General features: G+C 39.0%; 1 protein-coding gene across 2 annotated transcripts; it reads left to right on the top strand.

Moving 5' to 3' along the window:
* The first annotated feature begins 1114 nt into the window (after positions 1 to 1114).
* HAX1 (HCLS1 associated protein X-1) lies at positions 1115 to 25761 on the top strand. 2 transcript variants are annotated; one of them, XM_074223424.1, is made up of 7 exons: positions 1115 to 1316; positions 1527 to 1789; positions 1902 to 2089; positions 2687 to 2735; positions 2922 to 3028; positions 3123 to 3213; positions 24712 to 25761. In XM_074223424.1, exons 1-7 carry the CDS (start codon positions 1264 to 1266, stop codon positions 24750 to 24752), a joined length of 792 nt encoding a protein of 263 aa, XP_074079525.1. In that variant the 5' UTR covers positions 1115 to 1263; the 3' UTR covers positions 24753 to 25761. The 2 variants fall into 2 exon arrangements, with proteins under 2 accessions (XP_074079525.1, XP_074079524.1); XM_074223423.1 differs by lacking the exon at positions 24712 to 25761 and adding an exon at positions 4341 to 4622 and having other exon boundaries at positions 1124 to 1316.
* The last annotated feature ends 1529 nt before the right edge of the window (positions 25762 to 27290 follow it).

Raw genomic sequence — 27290 nt, 5'->3', positions numbered from 1 at the left:
TACTTGGGGAGTTGGGGGGGAGGTCAGCAATCACCCCATCTGACCCCATTCCCCTGGCTACCACACACCCCCAGTTCCTTTTCCATCTCATCATTGCTCCCTCCACTTCCGATCTCTGCTACCATAGGCGCCAGAGGAGTAGAGAGCCCTTGCTCCTACAAAGTTTAATAAGGGTGAGGATGGAGGAAATCTCTGTATTTTCGTGTCTCCATCTGCCATTGTGAACACAGCACCTTGAAAAGAAGAAGTGTCCATCTCGATTTTAGACACAGCAGCAGCCTGGCAAGAATCAATCAGAATTTTAGAACTTCAGAGCCGACAGACATCTTGGAGATGGTCACCCGGACTTCATCCAACGAGGGGCCCAGTTCTACGGAGGGTTTTGTTTTCAAGTCGCATCACAGTTTACCCTGTTCTCTTCCACTGAAGAGACTCCCCAGTTCCTCAGCTCCCCTCACGACTCGGACAGTTCTTGCTAACCCCAAGGGGCTGGCCGGCTTCCGCCATTCCCGACCCCGGGGATGAGGCTCCCCCCGCCCGTTCCAGCGGGAGTTGTTGCCCTGTTTCCCCAGGGGAGGTTGGGGTACAACCCATAGCTCCTGCAGGGTTTTGGGGGGCAGGCGCCTTCAGGCTGTCCAGAACAAGCCCCAGCCCCGTCCCTTGCCGCCCGAGCCCCGCGCAGCGCCTCGGGCCCATGGGCTCCGCAGTTTCCCGCGGCTGCGGCTGCGGCTGCGGCTGCTATGGGCCCCGCCCCTCGCGCGGCGGCAGCAGCGCTTCCGGGCCCTCCGGCGCCTCCGCCGATCGCTCCTGGAGCCGGGCCGCCGGGCCCTCGGGGAGCGCCCGCGGGCAGGGGCGCGGGCGTCCTCGTCTCTCCAAGCCTTTCTCTGCGGGAAGGCAAGGAGACCTTCGCACTCCGGAGGGCACCGCACGGCACTCAGATCCCGTCCGCCCAAACTTCCGCCTCTCGTCCCCCTTGGTCCCGCCTCCCGCCGGCTTCACCTCTCCCCCTTCCCAGAAGCCCGTGCTCACGCTCGCTTTACGACAGTGAGACTACTTTTCCGACAGTGTCGAACTACTCCAGGGTCCGATTCAACGGTCCTGGGCCGAGCCCGCCCGCCCCCCCTTTCGCTTTCCGGCAGTGTGGCCGGATCGGTCCGCCAGTTCTCCTGAGATCACTTTCCGGCAGCGTGGCGGGTCCCGGCCTTTTGGGGCCCCGAGGCCTTGGGCTGCGGGGAGGCGGAAGGCTCGAGGCCCGCATGAGGGATGAGCCTGTTTGACCTTTTCCGGGGCTTCTTCGGGTTCCCGGGGCCTCAGAGGTGAGCACGGGAGGGGGCGGGAGCCCGGGCCCCGCTGCGCCCGCCCAGGCTGCCTAAATGCTCTGAGCACCTGGGCTGTGGGGGTGTCTGTGCGCGCCTGTGCGCACGCGCAGCCCGGCACGCGCGCAGCCCCGCACACTCGCGCCCCGCGCCTCGCCCCGTCGCCGCCCCGCCCCGCCTCCACAGCTTTGCTTCTTTCCTCACCCCCAGACCCAGAGACCCCCTCTTCGGAGGCATGACGAGAGAGGAAGAGGAGGAGGAGGAGGAGGAGGAGGAGGAGGAAGGAGCAGGGGGCGCCTGGGGCCGCAGGTTCGGAGGCCGCGGGGCCCCCGAGGACTTCACTTTCGGCTTTAGTTTTGGCCGCGGAGATGAGATGCGCTTCCACGATCACTTCGGCTTTGACGAACTGATTCGGGATTTCAATCGGATGTTCGGAGACATGGGGGCCTGGACCCTGCCCTCCCGCCCCCCTGGTGGGTGACGCCCCGGGCACCTGCACCCCGGCCCCTGCCAGGACAGGTGGGGGGAGGGGCTGCGCCGCCGGGGCGACCCGGGCCCGGGCCTGATTTTCCACTCCCTCCGCAGAGCTCCCGGGCCTGGAGCCGGAGGCCCCAAACGAGGGCCGCAGGGAGGGGGAGACCATCCGGGACTCCATGCTCAAGTATCCGGACAGCCCCCAGGCCAGGATTTTCAGCCGGGGCTCGGGGAGCGGTCCGGGACCCTCGGCTCCCAAAGGCGTTCCAGACTGGGACTCCAAGAGGCCTCTGCGCGGGGTGAGCCCCAGCCCCCCGAAGACTCGGTGACCCCCGGGATGGTAGTCCTCAGGCCCCGGGAGCCCAGCCTAAGGAGGTGGCGGGGCACACACGTCCCCCGGGGCTGAGGGTGCAAACAGAACTCCCAGCCTCCTGCACCCCAGTGCAGAGGTGTGTGGGGACGGGGACTGAGCAGAGCTTATCTAGGAGCCCAGCCCCCCTTCTGTGCTGGAAGGAGCCGGGGAGTGGACGGGCCTGGGGCCAAGCATGCACCTAGGTAGGCTGAAGGAGGGGAAGAAGAGATACCTGGAAGGCCCTGGGACAAGGGCCGTGAAGGACCTCTAGAGATCAGAGAGAGACCGCAGAGATTTATCTAGTCCACATTTAACAGAAGTGAATCTTGTGAATCATCCAAGCTCCGGAAGTGTTAAAGAGCGGAGCCTCAAACTGTTGTCCCCAGATTTCAAATCCAGGGTCTCTGTCGCTGTACCCCAGTGAACCCCTAAGTAGAGAAGGCAGTTCAGGAAGGTGGGGCAGGGCAGATGATGGAGTTGAGGAGGGGATGGGTTGCTTCTCTTAAGAAGGGTCTCCTTTAATCAGTTGTGTCTCCTTTTACAGTTTGATGATGTGTGGCCAGACCCTGATGTTAGAACCAGAGAAGACAAGGGTAAGTTTGAGGGAGGTGGGAGGACCATAGGGTCTCTGATTATCTTCTCTGAGTTCTTAGACACACCCTTGCAACTCAAGTTCATTTCTCGTCCCTGTGCATCTCCAGATTGCTTTCTGCGTATTTGCTACCCCCTTCCTTTCCCATACTTTTTTTTTTAATACTTTGTCTCTTTTCTCCTTCCAGATCTTGATTCCCAGGTCTCACAGGAGGGCCTGGGTCAAGTTCTGCAGCCCCAGCCTAAATCATACTTCAGAAGCGTCTCCATTACCAAAATAACTGGACCAGATGGGGTGAGCTAGATGGGCTGGGGGGGGAATCAGGAAGGACTGGGGTGTATGAAAAATGTCATCTCTTCTGAAACCAAGTGGGGTGCTGTTCCCACAGACGGTGGAGGAGCATCGTACTGTCATAGATAGTGAGGGCCATAAAGAAACCACTGTAACCCGAAGAGAAGCAGATGGCAGTTCTAGAGATGGTGAGTAGGGGAGAAGAGGCAATTGTGAGACCATCCCTGAGGAGCTTCTGGAGCAGAAGAAAGACCTTTTGAAGGAGAAGCTGAGTTGATTGGTCTCTGTCTTTCTCTCTAATTCTCTTCCTTTTGCTCTCCTGTTCCCCTTTTCCCCAACTCAACTTCTCAATTCAACAATCTTTTATTAAGCACCTGTCACTGCTACTGGAACCACTCTGTCCTTAAGGGATTTACATTCTTTCTTTTTAAAATTTTCTAAAATTATATAAATATTTGGTTTTCCAATTACATACAGTGGTAGTTTCTACCAGTCACTTAAAAAATTTTTTTTTGCAAGGCAATGGGTTAAGTGACTTGCCCAAGGTCACCCAGCTAGGTAATTATTAAGTGTCTGAGACCACATTTGAACTCAGGTCCTCCAAACTCCAGGACTGATGTTGTATTCACTGTGCTACCTAGCTGCCCCAAATCATTTTTTTTCAAGGTTTTGACTTTTACTATTTTTCTCCCTCCCTGCCCCCAACAGAAGAATAGGATCTAAAAGGAAGAAAGAAAAATTAGAGATAGCAAAATTTCATATTATATAAGAAAACTTTTTTTTAAATTTTTTTTCCAGATTTGAACTCAGGTACTCCTGACTTCAAGGTGCCACCTAGCCACCTCTACATAAGACAACTTTTTTTTTTAAAGTTTTTGCAAGGCAAATGGGGTTAAGTGGCTTGCCTAAGGCCACACAGCTAGGTAATTATTAAGTGTCTGAGACCGGATTTGAACCCAGGTAATCCTGACTCCAAGGCTGGTGCTTTATGCACTACGCCACCTAGCTGCCCCAAGACAACTTTTAAGAATTGAAAATAAGCTTTCCTCTTCATTTAAACTCCACAGTTCCCTTTCTGGATACAGATGATGTTCTCCATCACAGGGGTCTACATTATAGAAAAAACACATGTACACAGATAAGTAAATAAAAGCACCCAGAGTTATTTTGTCAGAGGATCCCACCTAAGCAAGGGGATCAGCCTATGTAAAGGCCTGAAGCTAGGAGATGAAAGGTATTTTACAGGGAACAGCAAATAGGTCATCCTGGAATTCAGGATCATCCTTTTCTACCTGGATGTGTCATTCTCCTCTAGATTCAGGCAACTCACAGCCTCCAGACTTGGGGGACAGCTCTTCCATCCTGGATTCGTTCCTAGGACGATGGTTCCGGTCTTGGTGACCCAACTTGACTCCATGGATCACTCCCTCGCATCCTTGCCATCTGGGGCTCCTGACATCACTAGCTGGCTCAGCTGTTCTTCTTGCCACAGTGAGGGTACCTACATGTGGTATTGTGACAAGTAAAGAAAAAGCTAACTTCCAGTCTTCCCCTCTACCCCATGTTGTCCCCCAATAAAATCTTTATTTATGCTATTGCCTCAGTCTTTTGATGTGTCTAGTTCCATCTAGGGCCCATCCTTCACCTTTTGGTTTTCTTTAATCTGCCCTTATCTGGTAATGAATAAGAATCAAATTTTAATATTCTTATGCTCCCTAGTTCCATCCTGATTCTATCAGAATTAATCCTGTTCCCCTGAATTTTCCAAATGAGAAAATTCTTCACTAGGAAATAAAATTATTAGGATCAAAATTTTTTAAAATCAACATACCTAAGCCAGTACGTTTAGTAAGAAGTAATTGTCAGGACAGCTAGGTGGCACAGTGGATAGAGCATGGGCCTTGGAGTCAGGAGTATCGGAGTTCAAATCCAGCCTCAGACCTTTAATAATTGCCTGTGACCTTGGGCAAGTCACCTAACCCCATTGCCTTAAATAAAATTTAAAAAAAAGTAATTGTCTTGTTATCAGATGATGGCTATTTGGTAGCACCTACAGAAAAGGAGACCAGTGACTTTAAGAGAAGTTAAAGGATGTGATCTATTCAGTCTTTGCTGTTTTAAATTTTCACATAGGACCATGGGTTTAGGGAGACCAGACATCTTAGTTTTATTTATCTTATACTCTAAACAAATGGAACATATACATAATAGAAATCCTAAATCTGTTTCATACTGCTTGCATTAAAAGTATAGAACAAATTTTAATTGTTAACTTCAAATCTGTCCTTGTCTGTTTTGTGCATTAATTAAAAGTTTTAATGGCTCCCTTTTTTATTTTTTTTGTGTTACTAATGCTAACTTATCTCCTCTTCCTTCCTAAAACCTTCCCTACCTTATTAACAGGAGGAAAAAACAAATGAAACAAGTAAGCATGGTCAAGCAAAATGAGTAAAAATTGTCAGCTAGGTCCAAAAATATCTATTTCTGCACCTTGTATCCAACACCTCTCCATCAGGAGGTGGATAGCATACTTCATCTGTAAGTCCTCTGGGCTCATTGCATTGTTCAGGGTTCTTAAATGATTTTTTTGGCGAACTCAATTATTCTTTTTTTCCTAAAAATTATTTTTACAAGCATCAATTTCCCACCTACTGCCCCTCCACTTGAACAATTAAAACCTAAAAAACACCTTATAACAAATGCAAATAATCCAACAAAACAAATTCCCAGAGTCCATGTCCAAAAATGTATGTTACTCTGCTCTTTAATTCTGTTACCTCTTTGGTAGGAGGGGAGTGAATTGTATCATCTTCAGTCCTCTTAAGTTCAACAATTCTTAAATTCCCTCTCCTTGATCTTGTTTTTCTGGTCAGTTTTTCATGTAAGATAATACTTTTATATTTTTAATATTTTGATTTTCTAATATTTCTTGTTGTCTCATGGATTGACTGATTCCTGTTTGGTCTATTCTAGTTTTCAGGGAATCTATTTCTTGGGTAAGGTTTACCATTCTCTTTTCTAAACTATTCTCTTTCCATTTTTTCCTCTAGATCTTTGATTTCATTTCTCTTATTCATTGTTTCATTTCTTCTGTGTATCATGTAGTCTGTGGGAAATCTAGTTTTTTCTTTTGAGTCTCTGCAGTTGCATACAGAGTTGTCATTCTCTTTTGGGGAACTCGATGTGTAATAATTTTTTTATACTAATCAGTATTTTTTATTACATAAATATTTTGTTTTTCCAACTACATACAATGATAGTTTTTAAACCAATCATTTTTTGCAAGTTTTTAACAACTTTTCTCCCTCCCTTGCTTCCTTCCCTCCCCCACCCCCCCAAGAGAAAGCAGTCTGATATAGGTTTTATATTTGCAACATGCTAAGCATGAGATTGAATATGTTGTAAGAGAAGAATCAGATTCTAAAGGAAGAAAGAAAACACTGGAGATGACAAATTTACATAATATATATATATATATAAGCTAACTTTGAAAAATTGAAGGTAAAAACCTTTGGTTTTCATTTAAACTCCACAGTTCCTTCTATGGATATGGATGATATTTCCCCATCACAAATCCCTTAAAATTGTCTTTGCTTATTGTACTGCTGAAATGAACAAGTCCATTCGTGGTTGATCATCACCCCATCTTGTTAGTGTGTATAGGTTCTTCTGGTTCTGCTCATCTCACTCAGCATCAATTCATGCAAGTCTTTTTAGGCTTTTCTGAAATCCCATCACTCATGATTCTTTATAGAACAATAGTGTTCCATCATATACATATACCACAATTTGTTTAGCCATTCCCCAATTGATAAGCATCCCCTCAATTTCCAATTCTTTGCCACTACAGAAAATTCTGCTGTAAATAATTTTTGTACATGTAGGATTTTTTACTCTTTTTTCGTCATCCCTTCAGGATACAGCCCCAGTAGTAGTATTGATTAGTCAGTGTTTTTAAAAATTGACTCATTTCTTCAGCTTTTAGTTTCTGAAATTTTGGGACCTTATTCCAGGGTCAGGCAGAATCCCTTGATGCACCTTGGGTTGTCATAATTAACCATATTGGTTTCCTGGGTTTCTGTGTTGACTTTCCCAAGGGTAAATATGACTTTATGTATCCCAGGCATAAATATAACCTTGATTTTTGAAATTCAGAGCACTGTATCTTCAAGGCCTCTTCTGGCATTTCAGTACAGAGTCTTCAGATCTGCAGTCTGACTGCTCCCCTGCCTTGCTAGTTAACTGCCACAGGGCTCTTGCTCCATGGGCTCCTAAGGCCTTCATTCTGGGGTTTTCTGACCACTTGCAGTTTCCTCAGGAGACCCTTCTACTTTTCCCACTTCTGTACACAGACTAAAGTTCCACATGTCCCTTGCCCTCTCTGGTCCATTTGGTGTTGACTTTTGTTGACATCAAAACCAGTTTTGATGATTATTTCCTTTGGCTTCTGGCAGATTTTTTTTGTGCAGTTCTGGCAGAAGTCATAGTAGTTTCTCACTGAATTTCTTGATAATTATTCAGAATGGTATAAAACTCAGGGCTTTACTAAAACAGACATTTGGGAGAAGGGCAATCTGCCTCCCTTTCAGACAGCCATCTTTCTTCTATGTAAAAGGAAATAGAGGGGCAAAGATGAAATGAAGTGACATAACCTTAACTCTTTGAATGGAATATTCCAAATAAAACCATTTCAGGATTAATATTCCTAGTGAAGTCCTCTCAGGGTTAAGAAATATTAAAGAAAGAAGAAACTATTATTCTTAAACTATTTCTAGAAGAAAGTCCCTTGTATTCCAACCAGCTGGCTCACTCTCCTAAATTTTGACAAGATTACTTTTACTGACTACTATGATAAAAACTTTGCATTCCAAAGAAGCTCCTAAGCCTCCTCTTGTTTGATGATAAGTAGACTGTTCCTAAACCTTGCATTCCAAGCAAGTTATATTACTTCAATAAGACCGTTATAATCTTGAAGGTTATTCTCACCAGCTGGAAGGTAAGGTAATATTTTATGAAAACCTTTCATTCTTTTCTTTGTTGCTGGGGTAAATTTTCACAAGTAGAATGTAACTGAAGACTAACCAATGAGTTGACAGAGAGGGACTATAGGAAGGAGGTGGGGATCTTGTTAGGCTATAAAATCTTGCTTGACTATCAATTCAGGGCAGCTCCTTGATCTTCATTACCTTTGTGAGACATGGAGTGTGCTCTTTTTTGGAGAAAGGCCAAAATAAACTTTTCTTTTTGCTCAGAGGAGTCTCTGTATTTTTTGGGATTTTTATCCCACACAGTTTGGTTCATTGGCCGGGAAATTAACCCCCTCTTTAAGACTCTTGGACACACATACAAATGAGCTCCATGCTGGAAATTCTCAGCAGCTTGTGATTTAGTGCCCAGGCAGATCCCTTGAAGAGCAAGGGAAGAATCCCAAAGAGAGAGACTTTGAGCAAAATTGAAAGCCAGAGGTCCTCCAGAGGCAGCACTACAAGGGAGATGCCTCACCATAGGAGATGACCCAGAGATGGCACCATGGGTCCGTAAGTTTGTGTACACAAGCCCAGGTGTACCCTGGATGACCTGACCCTTGTCGCTTCCATGCACATGAAATCTGCAGATTGAGTCTGATGGGAGCAGAAAAATGGCAGGGGTGGAAATACTCCCAAGCAACTAATACAATTTGCAAGGAGAGTTTCCAAAGAAGTCCAAGTGGTTAGAGGTTGTAGGGACAAGACAAAAGGGTGCAGAAGTGCTGGCTGAGAGCTCTGGGGTCTACACTTAATGATGGGGAAGAAATTTAGAGAAAAAAGGGAAAAATGTGGAAATTGATAAAATGCTGTTGACTTTTTCTCTTTCGCACTTTTTCACTGTGATTCTGTGTTCCCAGAATGCTTTTTCCTTCTCCCTCCCTGTTTCTTTTCTCTGGGGCACTTGCCAGGTTTTATTTTATTTTTTTTGTGGTGGTTTGTTCTTTCTTGACCTTGGGAGGGAAACAGGAGCAAAAAGGGAATTTATTGAGAAAAAGGACTAATTAATAATAGAGAAAATTGTTTCATGAAGACTTAGTAGAATAAAGTGTTAAAAGGGACCTTATTTTGAAGTTAAAGAAACAGGAAAGAGATAATGAATATTACCAAATATGTTAAATAAATCTTAGAAAGAAATGCTATTTTAATTTGAGAAAGTTTTGGGGAAATAAATTCCTGAAAGTCAAGAGAGTCAGGTTAATTCTAAAGTATATAATTTTATCCAAATTATATACAGAAATGCTAGAAAAGGGAAACGAAATAGTCTTTTATCAGAATTATATGGTAACATTATAGTTTCAGGAGTTTATTAGTATAGAGAATAAAGGAACAAGTAGGGATCTGAGAACAGAAGTGCCGCTAGGAAAGATTTTGGACCTGCCTCCTTGTGAGAAAAGTTATGTGGTTTATTCTATCTGAAGAAGGAAGCAGGTGATATTCCAATTAGGCTGTGAGATTTTTTTGAGTAGCTGTTAGAATTCTCAAAATTTTACCAGTTAAAATCAAGAAGTGTTAAATATTAAATCCTTTGAATGGAGAATGTATTTTGGAAAGTGGAATCATGTCTGTGGTTTATGTAGCTGTATAAGCTTATGGAGATCTAGTTCAAAACAGTATTAACTACAGTCAAAAAGAGTTAATGAAAAAGAATAGTGGAACAGAATATTAAGGGAAAATGTAAATTGTGTAGTCTGAGTAGGAGGTTATGAAAGTACTGGGAAGAGAATCAAGCAATAGAGACAATGGGGGTTTTTGAACCATTTGTTAAGTATAGAAATTGATTAAAGCATGTAGACAGAAAGTTTGAGCAGGTTTGACATTGCATAAGTAAAAGGATTGATTTGGGGATTTGGGGAGCCTTGGGAGGTGATTTAAAAATGAATGAAAAAAATAGTATAGAAAGCTAAAAGTTCAAATGGAGAGATATATTATGTTATTGATTCTATAATGTGCTAAGCTTTTGTACAAAGTAATCTGAAGATATATGTAAACTGAATTAAGGGATTTGTAAAAAAAAAAAAGTTTGGATTTTTTTTTCAATTCTAATGCTTTATGGCTCCTCCAGAGTTATAGGAGGAAAAAGAATTAATGGAAATGTTATAATAGGTAGGGACAGAATGGCCCTGGTGGAGGCTGGGAGTCTGATGAAACTATTGTCAGGATGGACTGTGAGTTATGTGCTCTTAATCAAGCTTTAGAATTACTAAACAAGGGGAAGGTAATATTTTACACCGATTCAAAATATACTTGGGGTATAGTTCATGTATCAGGAAAAAAAATTCTGGGTTGAGTGAATAATGGTAAACAGTAAAGATTAAGAATTAGTACATGTTACTTTAATATCTCAAATTGAGGGGAATCTCCAATTCCCAGAACATAAAATGTTCTAATATTAAGAAATGTTGGTCAGTGAGAATAGAATACTCTTATAAGTTAGATCATTGAGAGGTTAGAATTGCACTGATAAAGATAAAAGGAATTGGCGGACTTTTTTAGGCTTTGAAAAGAAAATGATTTAAGGTTATTTTGAATATGACTTTTGGAATTTAAGAGAAGTATAAAGAGAATCTTGTAATTATAAAAAGGAATTTTTAGGAACTACTGGTCTTAAGAATTTTCCTGTGTTGCAAAATTCTAGGGAGCAAAGGGAATATACATGAAATTGAAATATTATGAATAATTACTAAACTTCGTTTAAGAACAGATTCAAACACTTTTTTTTAGAATTTAAAAATTGTGTTACAATAATGAACAATGAATGAATTGAGGTTTAACTTATCCCATTTAAAAATATTTGCTATGAGAAAACTAGAAAATATCTTGTTATATCTCTCAAGGTCTTTTTGGCAAATGGCTTTGTTTTTACACCTCATGTTTATAAGAGGGAATGTTTATATGTAAGATCAATGTTGCTTAAATTATATATGTAAATGTAACACTGGCATGGGTAAAAAGTGTACATTGAGCTTTTGGAATTATATGTATAAGACTAAAATTCATGGAAAATCTTATTTTTTTTGTTTTGAAAATAGAAATGTATTTGGAAAAAATAAGCTTATAAAGCACAAATTTAGAAGAGGTTTGTGTGTAAAAGATAATTATAGGGTTAACTTTAAGAGAACATGAGTATTTTGTTTTGCTTTAAGAGAATGAGATATCAGCATGAAAACTTTGTTTCATGTAGGTTAAGAATTTAATGTTTAAATTTTAAAGAAGTAAAATTGCAGATTCCTTCCCCCAAGTTAAATGCAGATTCAGAAGGTTAGTGTATAAGAGATTGGGAGGTATATTTTAACTGCAAGATACCCTTTTCAACAATGTTGAATAAATGTGAGGGGCTTTGGAAAATGATTAGGAAATTAAAAATTATGTAACCCTAATTGGGTGATTTATCAATTAGGTGAGTAAAATGTTGAAGAGTGTTATCAAACATGTGATCTACTTTTTGGAAATATAAACTATTTTACTGTAATGATGTCAGACCTGGAATTAATGATTGATTGCTTTGTAGGGATAATGAAAGAAGTTATCAAAGGTCATATCCCTCTAGATTCCCTGAAAATTTTTTTTTTTTAGGTTTTTGCAAGGCAAATGGTGTTAAGTGGCTTGCCCAAAGCCACACAGCTAGGTAATTATTAAGTGTCTGAGACCAGATTTGAACCCAGGTACTCCTGACTCCAGGGCTGGTGCTTTATCCACTGCGCCACCTAGCTGCCCCTGAAATTTTTAAATAATGTGTTGGACCTTGCTCTAGATCTGTAGGTCCAGGTATAAATGTAATAATGGAAAGATTGTGTTGTGAAATCTAGTTCTTAATATGTTATACTTATTACTGTTTTGTTAAATTTAGAGACTTTTAAGATATTCTAATGGATTGAATTCTGAAAAGTAATAATTTGTATTTCAAACATGGCTAATAATTAACAGGTTTATTATAGAGAATTGTTTGCATAAGAACTTGCCAATTACATATATATATATATATATATATATATGTATAGTAATTTTTTTTTTGGTTTTTGCAAGGCAAATGGGGTTAAGTGGCTTGCCCAAGGCCACACAGCTAGGTAATTATTAAGTGTCTGAGACTGGATTTGAACCCAGGTACTCCTGACTTCAGAGCCAGTGCTCTATCCACTGTGCCACTTAGCCACCCCTTATATATTGTAATTTTTGTGGTTATATGTATGTGTGTATTACATATATATATATGTATATATATATATATATACATATATATATATATATATATGTATATATATATATATATATATATATTTGTAATCTCAAAGCTGTGGTTATTTGCTTTGAAGTAAAAGCACCTGAGCAACATGGAAAAGACAATAATGATAATAATTTGATTTCTTTTCTTTGACAGTCTCTGGCTAATTGTTATGTGAGAATTCTTAGAATAATCTCCTAGCCAAAGGAAGTGTTTATTTATTGTAATACAGCCAGGAGGCCTCTAATATACCATCTTTATCCAGAAATAAAATAGATATGCTTTCACACAAAGGGATGTGGGTCTTCAGACATATTTGTGAAGAAGGTTTTTTTGGTATGTCAAGGAATATTCCAGACGCTGGGGGAACTTCACTGCTTTTTGAATATTTAGAAAGTAACCTTATTTAAAGTATTCTGATGACAGGGACAGTCAGAGTAGATATAGGTAATATAAGGGGCGGCTAGGTGGCATAGTGGATAGAGCACTGGCCCTGGAGTCAGGAGTACCTGGGTTCAAATCCGGCCTCAGACACTTAATAATTACCTAGCTGTGTGGCCTTGGGCAAGCCACTTAACCCCATTGCCTAGCAAAAAAAAAAAAAAAAACAAACCCTAAAAAAAAAAGAAAGATATAGGTAATATATATGTATAGAAGGAGGTTGATTGATTGTGACCTCCCCAAGCCAGATTAGAATTAGCATTTAGTACTTGTGAAGTGGATTCACCTGGAGATCTAATTAGATGGAATTACTATTTTAGATCATTGGCTGGAAGCCAGAAGGAGGTTTGGAGACCATAGGTGAAAGGTGTATTGGGATAAAAAGCTGAAGGGGCAGCTTTTCAGTGCAACCTGTGGTTGGACCCTTTTGACTTGACTTCCCCAAATATGACATTTGAATAATGTCTTACCAGATGAATCTAAAATTTGACTTAATGCATTTGACTATCCACATGACCTCTGCCTGGAAACTGACACTCAAAATTATATCTCTAAAGGAATTTACCTTTGATGTGCTATAGTAAATCAATAAAGGTCAATCTGATATAGAAATTTTAGGTCAATTGGAGTTTAATAGCTAGATAGGCCAGCATGTGGTTTTAACCTCTGCTATTAACTATATGTTTTGAGAAGAATGAAGATTTGATTTTTATTTTACTTTATGCTAAGAAAAAGGATATTTAGGTAAGAAGAATAAAGAAGGTTTATATAATCTCAAGATAAACTCCTGTGCAGTAGCAGTTTCAAGTTCTACTTTGAGAAGGGAATGTAAGTCAGTTGAGTATATCAGGAGAAGAATCACCTATAGTTTAGTTAGAAACATTTTTGGGAAGAAATAAGAATTTATTTTAGTTAAGGATGCTTGTTATTATTTTAATAAAGAGCAAGAGATTAAGGCTATTTGTTACTTGCTAGACACTCTTTGTACTAAGATGGTTGGTCATCTAATGATAATGATAGTAAGTTCAAATTAACTTTATAATTTTCAACACATACACTATGAACATTATGGAAGCTGTATTCCTGTTAAAGTATGTATATCAATGTGATAGTAAGGCAAAATGTGAATGTTAATAGCTCTAGAATTTCATGGTCTAATGATGAAAATATGAGTTATCTAATAAGATATTGTGTTAAGTTCCTTTACCAGAAGAGGAGATCTCAACAAAGTCATCCAAATTGGAGATTGGAATGAACTCTGCAGATACAGAAAGGTATTCTATGTTTCTGGGGGAAAAGAGAGAGAGACCTAATGAGTTCATCTTCCTCCATTGTGTGTGGGTTGTTTGGTCAGGGGGTTCCAGGGAGAAAATGGGTCCTAATTAGACAGGAAGAGAGAATAGAACCTGAGGGATATCAAGGATAATATTCCTAGTGAAGTCCTTTCAGGGTTAAGAAATATTAAAGAAAGAACAAACATTCTTAAACTATTTCTAGAAGAAAGTTCCTTGTATTCCAAACAGGTGGCTCACTCTCCTGACTTTTGATAAGACTACTTTTATTGACTACTAGAAGGATAGTAGACTTTTTCCCATGAGGAAAACCTTGCATTCCGAAGAAGCTCCTAAGCTTCCTCTTGTTTGATAAGTAGACTGTTCCTATCACATTCCAAGAGGAGTTACATTGCTTCAATAAGATAGTTATAATCCTGAAGATTGTTCTCACCATCTGGATGGTAAGGTAATATTTTATGAAAACCTTTCATTCTTTTCTTTGTTTCTGGGGTAGATTTTCACAAGTAGAATGTAACTCTGAAGACTAACCAATGAGTTGACAGAGAAAGGACTATAAGGAAGAGGAGGGGATCACATTAAGCCATATAATCTTGCTTGACTGTCAATTCAGGGCAACTCCTTTGTGAGACTTGGAGTGTGCCCTTTTTTGGAGAAAAGCCAAAATAAACTTTTCTTTTTGCTCAGAGGAGTCTCTGTATTTTTTAAGTGGATTTTTTATCCCACACATCTTCAAATTCAATCTAATTTAGTCACTGTACCATAGTATTTAGAAAAGACAATAAGTTCTTCTATTAGAAACCAGGAGGGTTGGGAATTCAGGGAAGAATGGAAGGGTTTGCATGAACTGATGCTGAGCAAAATGAGCAGAACCAGAAGAATATTGTACATCCTAACAGCAACATAGGGGTGATGATCAACCTTGATGGACTTGCTCATTTCATCAGTGCAGCGATCAGGGACATCTGCGATGGAGAATACTATCTGTATCCAGAGAAAGAATTGTGGAGTTTGAACAAAGACCAAAGACTGTTACCTTCAATTTAGGGGAAAAAAAATTATCTTATTATGTAATTTTGATATCTCTTATACTTTATTTTTCTTCCTTAAGGATATGATTTTTCTCTCATCACATTCAGCTTAGATCAATATATACCATGGAAACAATGTAAAGACTAACAGACTGCTTTCTGTGGGGGGTGGGGGGAGGGAAACAAGAATAGGGAAAATTGTAAAACTCAAAATAAGTAAAATCTTAAAAAAAAAAGAAAAGAATGTTAAAATGGAGGGAAATACTGGGTAAAGGATTAGGGGAGAGACATGCTTTAAATCAGGGGAAAATCCAATATAAGAGAATAGAAGACCAGAAAGCATAAGAATATCCCAATAAAAATACTGCCCAATTTCAAAGTTGCCTATCTGTATCAGAACTCCTTTAAACTCAATCAAAGCTAAAATCAATTTTTTTTATCACTTGTTTTTGCATCTGAATCATTTTGACTAGCTTGTGACTTCTTAAAAAATTAAGTCTACTATAAAATAATTACTAAACCAGCTAAGTATATACAATTAAACCATCTGCGTGAATGTATATTATCATTCAGTGATCATACAGAAATGGAAATTGGCTTGTTTTCTCATCTATTAAGTGAAAATAATGTCTACCCCATCTCCTGCACAGACATAGTCAGGATGTAATTGGCTAATTAATATGTACAGAAAGTGCTTTGTCACTGCAAAGTACCAGATGACTTAAAATCTTGTTACTTTTTACCTAGGTGAAATGAGGTTGGAAGGAATGTGAGGGCAAGCTTTATTTCCTGTCTATTTGGTGATGAATTCCTTGGCCCTGGCCACCCGTAAAATAAAAACAAAATGGTCCTCAGTCTTATGCAGACACTCCTCAAACTTCCATGGAGACAGGGTCAGATTGAATGTATGAATGAAGGAATGTATTTGTTAAAGAGTATGTGTGTGTATGCATTGGCAGAGAAGAGTGGTGGAAAAGGGCTAAGAATTAGGCAATTTTTAGACTGGCTATAAACTTTAACTTGCAAATTGGCACTGTAAATCTGAGATCTTTGTCCTATGAGTAGCTTCAATGAGTGATTATTCTGCTGAAGAAGCTGAATTATATCCATCCTAACATTCTTGTTGTAATTGAAGTCAGATGGGAAAAAAAAAGTTGCAATTAATTGGAAGACTAGCTTACAGGGTCTCCTTGAAAAGCGAAAAAACAAGGAGTTGGGCTTCTACCGAGAGGCAACAAAAACTATTTCATTTTATATTACGGTACTTATGAAAAATGTTTACAAAAAGACAACTATGAAAATAATTTCAATTTATGTGCCATTGGTTGCAGAGAATGAAGAAGTAAAGACATTTTACAAAGAACTCATCCCAACACATTAAATCCATATATATCTATCTTGATACTTGATGATGTTAATATAAAATTGGGAATAGTTAAGAAATAAATGGAAAGTTGGTATTGGGAAAAAGGAATATAAGAATGCACAGAATATTCATGAATTTATATCATGTATATTTTTTTGAGAAAAGAATTGGTAAGCACTAGATAGGGTAAGCATAAAATGCCATCACAAAAAAATGAAAAGGATTATATTTTAGCAGATACTGAAAGATTAGTTGTTGATATAGGAAATTTAGGATCTTAGACTTCGAGCTAGGAGAGACTTTAGAGATTGTCTAACTCAGTATTCTCATTTTACAGATGAAGACCAGAGAGATATAAATTGCTTGGTCCTAGAGGGAGAAAGTAGTAAAAGCAAGATTTGAAACTTTCTTCTATTTTTGTTATTTTAATATTTTTTCAATTACATTCAAAGATAGTTTTCAGCATTCATCCTTTTGTCATCTTCTGAGTTCTGTATTTTTTTACTGCCTTCCCTTCCTTTCCCCCTTCCCATGACTTTGAGTAATGTGATATAGATTGTATATTTACAATCATGTTTAACATATTTCCATATTATCGTGTTGTGAAAGAAAAATTAGAACTTAAGGGAAAACAAATCATGAGAAAGAAAAAACAAAAGTTTTAAAAAGTGAACATAGTATGCTTTTTTCTACATACCAACTCCAAGTTTTTGTTTTTTTTTCTGAATGTGGTTGGCATTTTCAATTACAGTCTTATAGAATTGTCCTTGATTACTGAAATGCTGACAGCAGTGGAGTCCATCATGTTACAATATTGCTGTCATGTCAACATGTATAATGTTCTGGTTCTGCTCACTTCACTCAGTATCAGTTCATGAAAGTCTTAACAGGCTTTTCTGAAGTGCACCTGTTCATGATTTCTTACCAAAAAATAGTACTCTATCATAGTAATATACCATAATTTTGACCCAAGACTTCTGGTTCAACATTCCACATTTTTCCAATTCTACTATGAAATCATTACTAAATCAGGTAAGTATATACAATTAAACCATCGATTTGTTAAAGCAAAGATCATAATTAGTTAAAAACTAGATGAAATTTTAAAAAATGAGAAAAAGATGACACAGTGGGACTATCTTGATCATGAATTATTTAAACTATAGATAATGAAAAATGGATAATTGAAGACATTGACACCTTTCATCATAATTTTATACAGAAGTTTAACTGATGTAAATTGGTTGTCATAATAAGATTAAAAAAAGTCTTAAAAGCAAACATCTTAACTCATTTACCAAGAAGAGAGATGGTGGCCACAAAAACTTGGAAATTTAGAATATAATCTCATTTGTCAAATATTATGTCTAAGCTGATAAATGATGATGAGCAGTATTACCTAATAAAGCAGAAAAGCAATATAGGATAAGCTTGAATAAAACTTAGCAAGATAGTTAACTAAGCAAAGTTAAGTTATGCTCTGTACATTTAAGGATGAAAATGAAAGGAGGGCAGCAAACAAAAAAATGGAGAAGATCTGTAAAGAGGTTTTTTTTCCCTTTTTGCAAGGCAATAGAGTTAAGTTACTTGCTCAAGGTCACACAGCTAGGCATTTATTTTTTTATTTTTTAGGTTTTTGCAAGGCAAATAGGGTTAAGTGGCTTGCCCAAGGCCACACAGCTAGGTAATTATTAAGTGTCTGAGACTGGATTTGAACCCAGGTACTCCTGACTCCAGGGCAGGTGCTTTATCCACTGCACCACCTAGCCACCCCCAGCTAGGCATTTATTAAGTGTTTGAGGTTGGATTTGAATTCAGGACCTCCTGACTCCACTCCTGACTCCAGCGTCAGTGTTCTATCCACTGCACCACTTAAGCTGTCCCAAGAGAATTTTTTAATAAAATTTTCTCAAGCACAGAGACACCATACTTGAACTTAAAAAAAAAAAGATAGGATTCTCCCACAGCCCCTTTGTTGACCAAACTTAAGTAGATGGGCAAACATTCTGATTTTCATCTTTCTCAACCTAATACTCAAATATCTCCAAATATATAGAAAAGGAATAAGAACCCAGTTTGGGGGAGCATGTGAAGTGGAGCAAAGCAACAAGATAAATAGAGCACTTGGGCTGAAATCAGGAATACCTGAGTTTAAATCCAGCCTCAGACATTTACTAGCTCTGTGTCCCTGGACAAGTTACTTAACCTCTATCTGCCTCAATTTCCTCAATTTTTCCAAAATTGTTGTAAGGGTTAAATGAGAAAATATTTGTAAAGATAAATAAATATTTATAATAGTTAACACAATGCCTGGCAGATAGTAAGCACTTAAAATGCTTTGAAAAAATAACAACATGGTTCTTGATGTTCTTCTAGAGAAAATAGAAATTACACTAAAAAAGAACAAAGACAGGAAAAGTCATTAAGAATACTCTGTTGGATGGGGGTGATGATCAACCCTGATGGACTTGCTCATCCCTTCAGTGCAACAACCAGGGACAATTTTGAGCAATCTGCAATGGAGAATACCATCTGCACCAGAGAAAGAAGTAAGGACTTTGAACAAAGACCAAAGATTATTACCATCAAATTAGAAAAAAAAAAAAGTTATATATTATTATGTAATTTTACTATCTCATACTTTATTTTTCTTCCTTAAGGATATGATTTCTATGTCATCACATTCAACTGAGATCAATGTATAACATGGAAGCAATGTAAAAACTAACAGAATGCCTTCTGTGGGGGGGTGGGGGGAGGGAAGTAAAAATGGGGCAAAAATTGTAAAACTCAAAATAAATTAAATCTTTCTTTAAAAAAATACTCTGTTGGAAGTGACATAAATGAGAAGGTGAGCTCCTTCAGAACAAAGACTTTGTATTTTCAGTGCTGAGTGTAACTTGTTGACTGAGGGATTGATTCACAAAGTATCTGGAGAGGAAGACACTAAATATCTGTTAAAAAAAAAAGATCTAGGGACAGCTAGGTGGTGCAGTGGATTGAGCACTGGCCCTGGAGTCAGGAGGACCTGAGTTCAAATGTGACCCCAGGCAAATAATTGCTTAACTCTGTGACCTTGGGCAGGTCATTTAACCCATTGCCTTAAATAAATGGTTTTTTAAAAATCTCATGTTGAAAAAAGGTAACTGAGACGATATCTATATATTTATGCTCCTATCTATAAAATCTTTCTAAGTCTCTTAGATGCATGCATCAAGGGCTTTTAAAAAAAGACTGTATTTAGGTTCAGAGTTGGCTCAGTTAACTTTAAGATGACATCTTAATAAGCAAAACATGTAAGAAACTAGTAAAAGGGTAGATTTTTAAAGACAGTTTTTCAAAAGATAGAAATCCCACAGTTTATGCTAATAATCCACTAGAAGAACTATATGCAAACTCATCCTTACATTTAGTTAGTTTTTTTTAAATTTTATTTAAGGCAATGGGGTTAAGTGACTTGCCCAAGGTCACACAGCTAGGTAATTATTAAGTGTCTGAGACCAGATTTAAACTCAGATCCTCCTGACTCCAGGGTTGGTGCTCTATTCATTGTGCCACCTAGCTGCCCCTTCTTTACATTTAAATGTTTGACTTGGGGCAGCTAGGTGGTGCAGTGGATAGAGCACCAACCCTGGAGTCAGGAGGATCTGAGTTTAAATCTGGTCTCAGACACTTAATAATTACCTAGCTGTGTGACCTTGGGCAAGTCAGTTAACCCCATTACCTAAAATAAAAATAAACTGATTAAAAAAATTAAATGTTTGGCTTGCTGAAGTTCTATTTCATTACAGGTTGACTCCTTACCTTAAAAAAAAAATAACTCAATAACAAAGCTCTCTACTCATTATCTTTGGGAAGAGATATTAAATCAGTCTTTAAACTCTTCTTCATACTAATTATCCCTGTCCTCTTTTATAATCCTTTTCCTTCCCTTTTAAACAATTCTGTTCCTGTCTTTATCAATTGCCTTGTATTCCTCTATTAATGAGTGAACAACAAATTGGATATACTACTCTACTAATGAATGACCTTATCACTGCATGTCATATCCCTGATAACATACTCCAGTATCCTAGCTACTTTTTAATAATGGTAACTAGATTCCTTTATTTTCAAGTTTTCACATTGCTATTCTTCTTAGATCTCTTTCTACCATTCATTCATGTACTTGTTAAGTCTACTCTTGCAATCTTCTTTTTTGAGTATACTGTTATTTTATTTTGGATTTTTTTACAATTTTTCCCCTAATCTTGCTTCCCTCCCCCCACCCCCCACAGAAGGCAGTCTGTTAGTCTTTACGTTGCTTCCATGGTATACATTGATCTAAGTTGAATGTGATGAGAGAGAAAAATCATATCCTTAAGGAAGAAAAATATTGTGCCTGTTTGCTGTACTAATGGAATGAGCAAGTCCATCAAGGTTGGTCTTCACCCGCATGTTGCTGCTAGGGTGCACAATGTTCCTCTGGTTCTGCTCATCTTGCTCAGCATCAGTCCCTGCAAATCTTTCAGGGCTTCCCTGAATTCCCATCCCTCCTGGCTTCTAATAGAACAATAGTGTTCCATCACATACATATACCATATTATGTTAAGCTATTCCCCAATTGAAGGACATTTACTTAATTTCCAATTCTTTGCCACCGTGAACAGAGCTGCTATGAATATTAAGTGATTTTTATACATTATTAAAATATTCTTGTTTAAGAGTAAACATAATACGCCCCCCAAAAAATATAGACCCTCATGAGAAATAAAGTAAGGAGGAAAAAAATGTGTTTTAGTCTGTGTTCTGGTACCATCAGCTCTGTCTCAGGTGAATTACATTCTTTATGATAAGTCCATCATAAGAGTTACTTCCATATTTTTCCAGTGTTGCTGTTGCTGATTGTAACTCCCTCCATCCATTCCTCTCTACTACCATAAGTTATATTTTCTCTCTCCTTTCACACTGTCCCTCTTCTAAAATATGCTGTGGGTAGCTGAGTGGTGCAGCAGACTGATCACCAGCTGTGGGGCCAAAAGGCTTCGAGCCCACATACCACCCCTGAGACCCAGCAACCACCCAGCCCTGAGGTCCTGGACAGGCTGCCCAATCCCAGCCCCTTGCAAGAAGTAAAAAAGAAAATGTGTCATATCTGACTATTCTCTCCTATGATCTACCCTCTCTTCTATCACCTACACCCCCCCCTTTCCCCCTTCTCTCCTTTTTACTCTATATGTCTATACCCTATTGAGTGTGTATGCTATTTCCTTTCTGAGTCATTTCTGATGAGAGTGAAGGTTCCCTCATTCCCCCTCACCTTCCCCCTTCCACATCATTGCAAAAGTTCATTGTAAAAAATAAAAAGAAAACATTTATATGAAATATCTTAGCCTAGTCCACCTATCCTTTCTCTTATTCCCAGTGCATTTTCCTTTTAGTCATTGACTCCATTTTTACAATATATTATATCTTCAAATTCAGCTCTCTCCTGTGATTCATCTATAAAAACTCCTACCTGCTCTTTTAAATGAGAAGGTTCATATGAGTATTATCAATATCATCTTTCCATGCAGGAATGCATGCAGTTCATCATCATTAAGTCCCTCATAATTTACCCTTCTCCACTCTCTATGCTTCACCTGAGTCCTGTATTTGAAGGTTAAACTTTCTGTTCAGCTCTGGTCATTTAACAGGAACATTTGAAATTCCCCTGATTCACTGAAAGTCTATCTTTTCCCCTGGAAGAGGATATTCAGTTTTGCTGGATAGTTGATTCTCAGTTGCATTCTGAGCTCTTTTGTCTTCCAGAATATTATACTCCAAGCCCTAAGAGCCCTTAATGTATTTGCTCCTAAGTCCTATGTGATCCTGACTGCAGCTCCGTGATATTTGATTGTGTCCTGGATGCATGCATTGTTTTTCTTTTTGACTTGGGAGTTCTTGAACTTGGCTATAATATTCCTGGGGGTTGGGTTTTTTTTATCTCTTTCTGAGGGAGAGAGGTGGATTTTCTCAATTTCTATTTTTCCCTCTGCTTCTAGGATATCAGGGCAATTTTCCTGTAGGACTTCTTTAAAAATGCAGTCAAGGGTCTTCCTGATCATGACTTTCAGGTATCCCAATAATTTAAAAATTATCTTTCCTGAATCTGTTTCCCAGATCAGTTGCTTTTTCAATGAGATATTTCTCATTTTCTAATTTTTCTTTCTTTTGGTTTTGAAGTATTGTATCTTGACTTCTCATAAAGTCATCAGCTGCCTTTAGTTCCATTCTACATCTGAAGGATTTGTTTTCCTCAGAGAGCTTTCTTATGTCCTTTTCCATCTGGCCAATTCTGCTTTTTAAAGCATTTTCCTCAATAACTTTTTGAACTATTTTATCCATTTGACCTATGCTGGTTTTTAACATGTTATTTTCTTCAGCATTTTTTGGATCTCCTTGACTAAGCTGCTGATTTCTTTTTCATGTTTTTCCTGCATCTCTCTCATTTCTTTTCCCAATTTTTCTTCTATCTCCCTTACTTGATTTTCAAAATCTTTTTTGAACTCTGTCATAGTCTGAGCCCAACTTCTATTTTTCTTGGAGTCTTTAGATGCAGGAGCTTGTACTTTCTCATCTTCAGATTGAATATTTTGATCCTTCTTGAGATCATAGACAAAGAATTTCTCAATGATGTTCCTCTTTTTTGTCTGTTTACTCATTTCTCCAGCCTGTGCCTGGTTTGGGGGTGCTTCCTGAGTCTTCGAGTATTATTGGGACACTTTGGGGGGCTTTTGGGACACCCCACTGGAATCTTTATTCCTCCAAGGTCTTATGTTCTCTTGCCTGTGCTTTGAAATGTCGATGACCACAGGCACTCCCCTCTGCCCTGGAGCTGTGAGGAGAGTCCCTGCTATCTTAGTATGGAAGGCCACACTGCAACCTGGATCTGAGTGTGAGCAAATAGCAGAGTCCTGCCCCAGGGAGAGCAGAGAAATTTCTGCAGTCTCCCCTTACCCCTTTACCATCTGTGGGCTGTGCTCTGGAGATGCAGGCTGGTTTCCCCAGATTCATGCAGCAGGTTCTCACTGCAGGGCTACTCTGAGGCCTGTACTACTCACTCCACACTCATTCTGGTGTAGCAGAGTTCTCTCACCTCCCCTTCAAGCTGTTCCCAGTGATCCAGGGATCCCTGGGCTGTGCTGTGCTGTGCTGAGCTGTGGCTTGGGCTTTTTTCACACACACACGCACCACCACCACCCCCTGCCCCCGTGAAACACACCTTTCCCAGAGAACTTCTTAGGTATCTTGGACTGTGAAAATGTATCACTCTATTTTTCTGTGGGTTCTGCCCCTCTAAATTTTGGCTAGAGTAATAGTTTGATGACTTTTGAAGTTTTTTGGGGGGAAGGAGTTTCTGGGAAATACTGCCTTCACCCTGCCATCTTAGTTCCACTACTCTTGCAAACTTTATACTTAATAACTTCTCTGATTTCTTAAAATTCATTTAACTTCCTTTCTCTTTAAAGGTTTTAGCAATATCTTATATCATTACATTTACATTTTTTTCAATTTTCTTGTAATCTAGATTACTAATCAATATAAACATAAACATTTAGTCTCGGTTTCCTACCTACTTTCTGTATCTCTAGGTTGATACCAAACCTCTGGTCTTCCTTACCTAAGTGTATGTATTCTTGGTTAGTATGACAGACTTTAACAACCTCTTTAGCCTGAACCAATGGTAGGCAATGAGAAAGTAGACGCAAATTACCTACTTTTTTGCTGAACCATATTTTTTTTTTAGGTTTTTTTTTTTTTTTGCAAGGCAATGGGGTTAAGTGGCTTTGCCCAAGGCCACATGGCTAGGTAATTGTTAAGTGTCTGAGACTGGATTTGAACCCAGGTACTCTTGACTCCAGGGCCGTTGCTTTATGCACTGCACCACCTAGCTGCCCCTCTGAACCATATTTTTCTTAGAGTACCTGGATAGTACCAAGGTGCATAGAGCAACAACAGACTTGGAGTCAGGAAGATTCATCTTCTTGAGTTCAAATTTGATCTCAGCTTTATGACCCTGGACATTTCACTTTAGTCTGCCTCAGTTTTTTCATGAGCTGGGTAAGGAAATGATGAAGCACCCTGTATATCTTTAGCAATGAAACCTCAAATAGAATCATGAATTGTCACATTACTGAACAACAACAGTATATTTTTCTTACAAGTTAGTTTAAGGACTGTATCATTGAGGTGAAGTTTTAAAACCTCAGAGCAGGATTTGATAAAAGTAATTAGCTAGGAGCATTGTGGTTTTTTTTTTAAACATGTTTCTTTCTCTTTGTTTCACAGGGTACCTTCCAACAGATGTGGAATTCCAAACAATAGTATGAAGGAAAAAAACAATGGGTAGAAAGGAAATGGCCTTGAAGCCTGAAAATAAAGCAAAACAAAAAAAAAGGTGGCCTTCACTTTGATCACTTTAATTTCATAGCTTTAGTTTACTCAAGAACAAAAATGAATACATCTTTTATAATATTTATACATTTTTGATACTTCAATTTCCACTAACAAATTTTAAAGCTTTTAACTAATATAGCTCAGAATAAGTTTTTGCCTTCCTTATAAAGGACTAATTCTAAAAGCATTTTATAATTTTGCTTAAATATCTGCTATTTCTAAATATTTTTCTTTCATTTAAACTGATTTCAATTCTGATTGCTGTACTTATTTTCAAATGACTGGGAAATAGCTAGTAATTATCTGAGGCCAGAATTGAACTCAGAAAGAATTTTTTGGTTGTTAGGTGTAGTCAATGAAAATTGCAGTGATTTGCTGCTTCTGACTATCAAAGCTTCTTAAATTAATCCTATAATTCTGATTTTCTGGGTAGATTAGGTCAACTTCACATAGCTAGCAGAATGAAATTAAGAGGTATTTAGAAAAAAATTTAAGATCTTGTTATGATCATTGAAAAGCACAATCATTTGGTAGAATTTGAAAGGAATATTCAAACCTCATAACTCTGAACTAATTTTTTAATAAAGCACATATTATGAGTTTACATTTTACATATTATAATTACAATTTATGTTAAAAAGTTTGATTTTACTGGGGTGAAGTGGAATTAGAAAGAATTCACTGTATCTTGGTTAGAGTTCAATATTGGGCTTTAGCAGACATGTATAAACTTTGAAATGTTTTCTCTTTTTAAATTTTTTTCTTGGCTTTGCCACTTCTTTAAGTCTCATTCTGATAAATTGTTCCATAGGAGGCATTTACAAAGTACTTTTTTCTTGCTTTATCTTTTGTTCCATATCAAATTATCAGTTCCTTCTTGTACTTGTGCCAACTGATACATTAAAAAATGTGTTTTTTCAGGGTACTGGGTCGTGGCCTTTATTGGTCTATCTAAAGAAGTCTCAAAAACCTCTTTTCAGCTCTAATGTGTGAAGTATATTTCTTTCTTTCAGGAGGACATATCAAAGTTTATGTAATCTTCCTTACTCTTGTACTTTCATTATTTACAGTTTACATTTGGTGCCTGATTTGATTTATTTCTCTATTCAGTTGGGGTTTTTTTTGCAAGGCAATGGGGTTAAGTGGCTTGCCCAAGGTCATACAGTAGGGCATCTGAGGCCGGATTTGAACTTAGGTGTACTCCTGACTCCAGGGCCGGTGCTCTATCCACTGCGCCACCTCGCTGTCCCTTGATTTATTTCTCCCTAGTTTTTTGGGGGTCATCAAAAAATTCTTCTAACTCCTTTTGTTGACAAAGACGTATAAATTAATCTGTACCAATGAAAGGTGTGATGTTGGCTATAATCTTTAATAAATTGAAAGTAAACCTCTATGGCTAGGAGAGGAAACAGCATATATACTCAATGGGGTATAGACATCTGGAGTAAGAAGGAGAGAAGGGAGACAGGGGAAGGGGGGAATGTGAGTGATGGAGGAGAGGACGGACCATGGAGGGAGAGTGTTCAGATATAACACATTTTCTTTTTTACTTCTTGCAAGGGGCTGGGATTGGATGGCCTCTTAGCCCCAGGGCCGGGGATCTGTCTGCTGCACCACTCAGCTACCCTACAGCAGAGACAGAGTGAAAGGAGAGAGAAAATATAGTACATTGGTAGTAGAGAAGTACGAATGGAGGGAGTTGTGATCAGAAATGGCAACAGTGGGAAAATATAGAAGTAATTTTTGTGATGGATTTATCATAAAGAATGTGACCCACCTGAGACAGAGCTGGTGGTGTTGGAACACAGACTGAAGCACATTTTTTATTATTATTATTTTTTTGGGGGGGTTGCAGGGTAAATGGGGCTGGGTGGCCTGCCTGGGGCCAGACAACTAGGTGATTGTTGGGTGTCTGAGGCTGGATTTGGACCTGGGTGCTCCTGGCTCAAGGGCCAGTGCTCTGTCTGCCACCTGGCCACCTCTACTATTATTATTACTATTTTATTTTATTTTGGGTTTTATTTTTTATTTTTTTTTTTGGTTTTTGCAGGGCAATGGGGTTGGGGTGGCTTGCACGGGTTCACACAGCTGGGTGATTGTTCGGCATCTGGGACTGGATTTGGGCTTGGGTGCTCCTGGCTCCAGGGCCAGTGCTCCATCCACTGCACCACCTGGCCATACCTACAATTAATATTTTTTTAATTTTAATTTTAATTTTTTTCTCTCCCCTTTACTTTATCACTCATGAGGGTCTATATTTTTTGGGGGGGGAGGGGGTATTATGTTTACTCTTGTTTATTTGTTTGTTTGTTTTATAGGTTTTTGCAAGGCAAATGGGGTTAAGTGGCTTGCCCAAGGCCACACAGCTAGGTAATTATTAAGTGTCTGAGACCAGATTTGAACTCAGGTACTCCTGACTCCAGGGCTGGTGCTTTACCCACTATGCCACCTAGCTGCCCCTATGTTTACTC

This window comes from Macrotis lagotis, chromosome 2 (genome assembly GCF_037893015.1).
Source record: "Macrotis lagotis isolate mMagLag1 chromosome 2, bilby.v1.9.chrom.fasta, whole genome shotgun sequence".
Lineage (NCBI taxonomy): Eukaryota > Metazoa > Chordata > Mammalia > Peramelemorphia > Peramelidae > Macrotis > Macrotis lagotis.
This window is presented reverse-complemented; position numbering and strand designations above follow the sequence as displayed.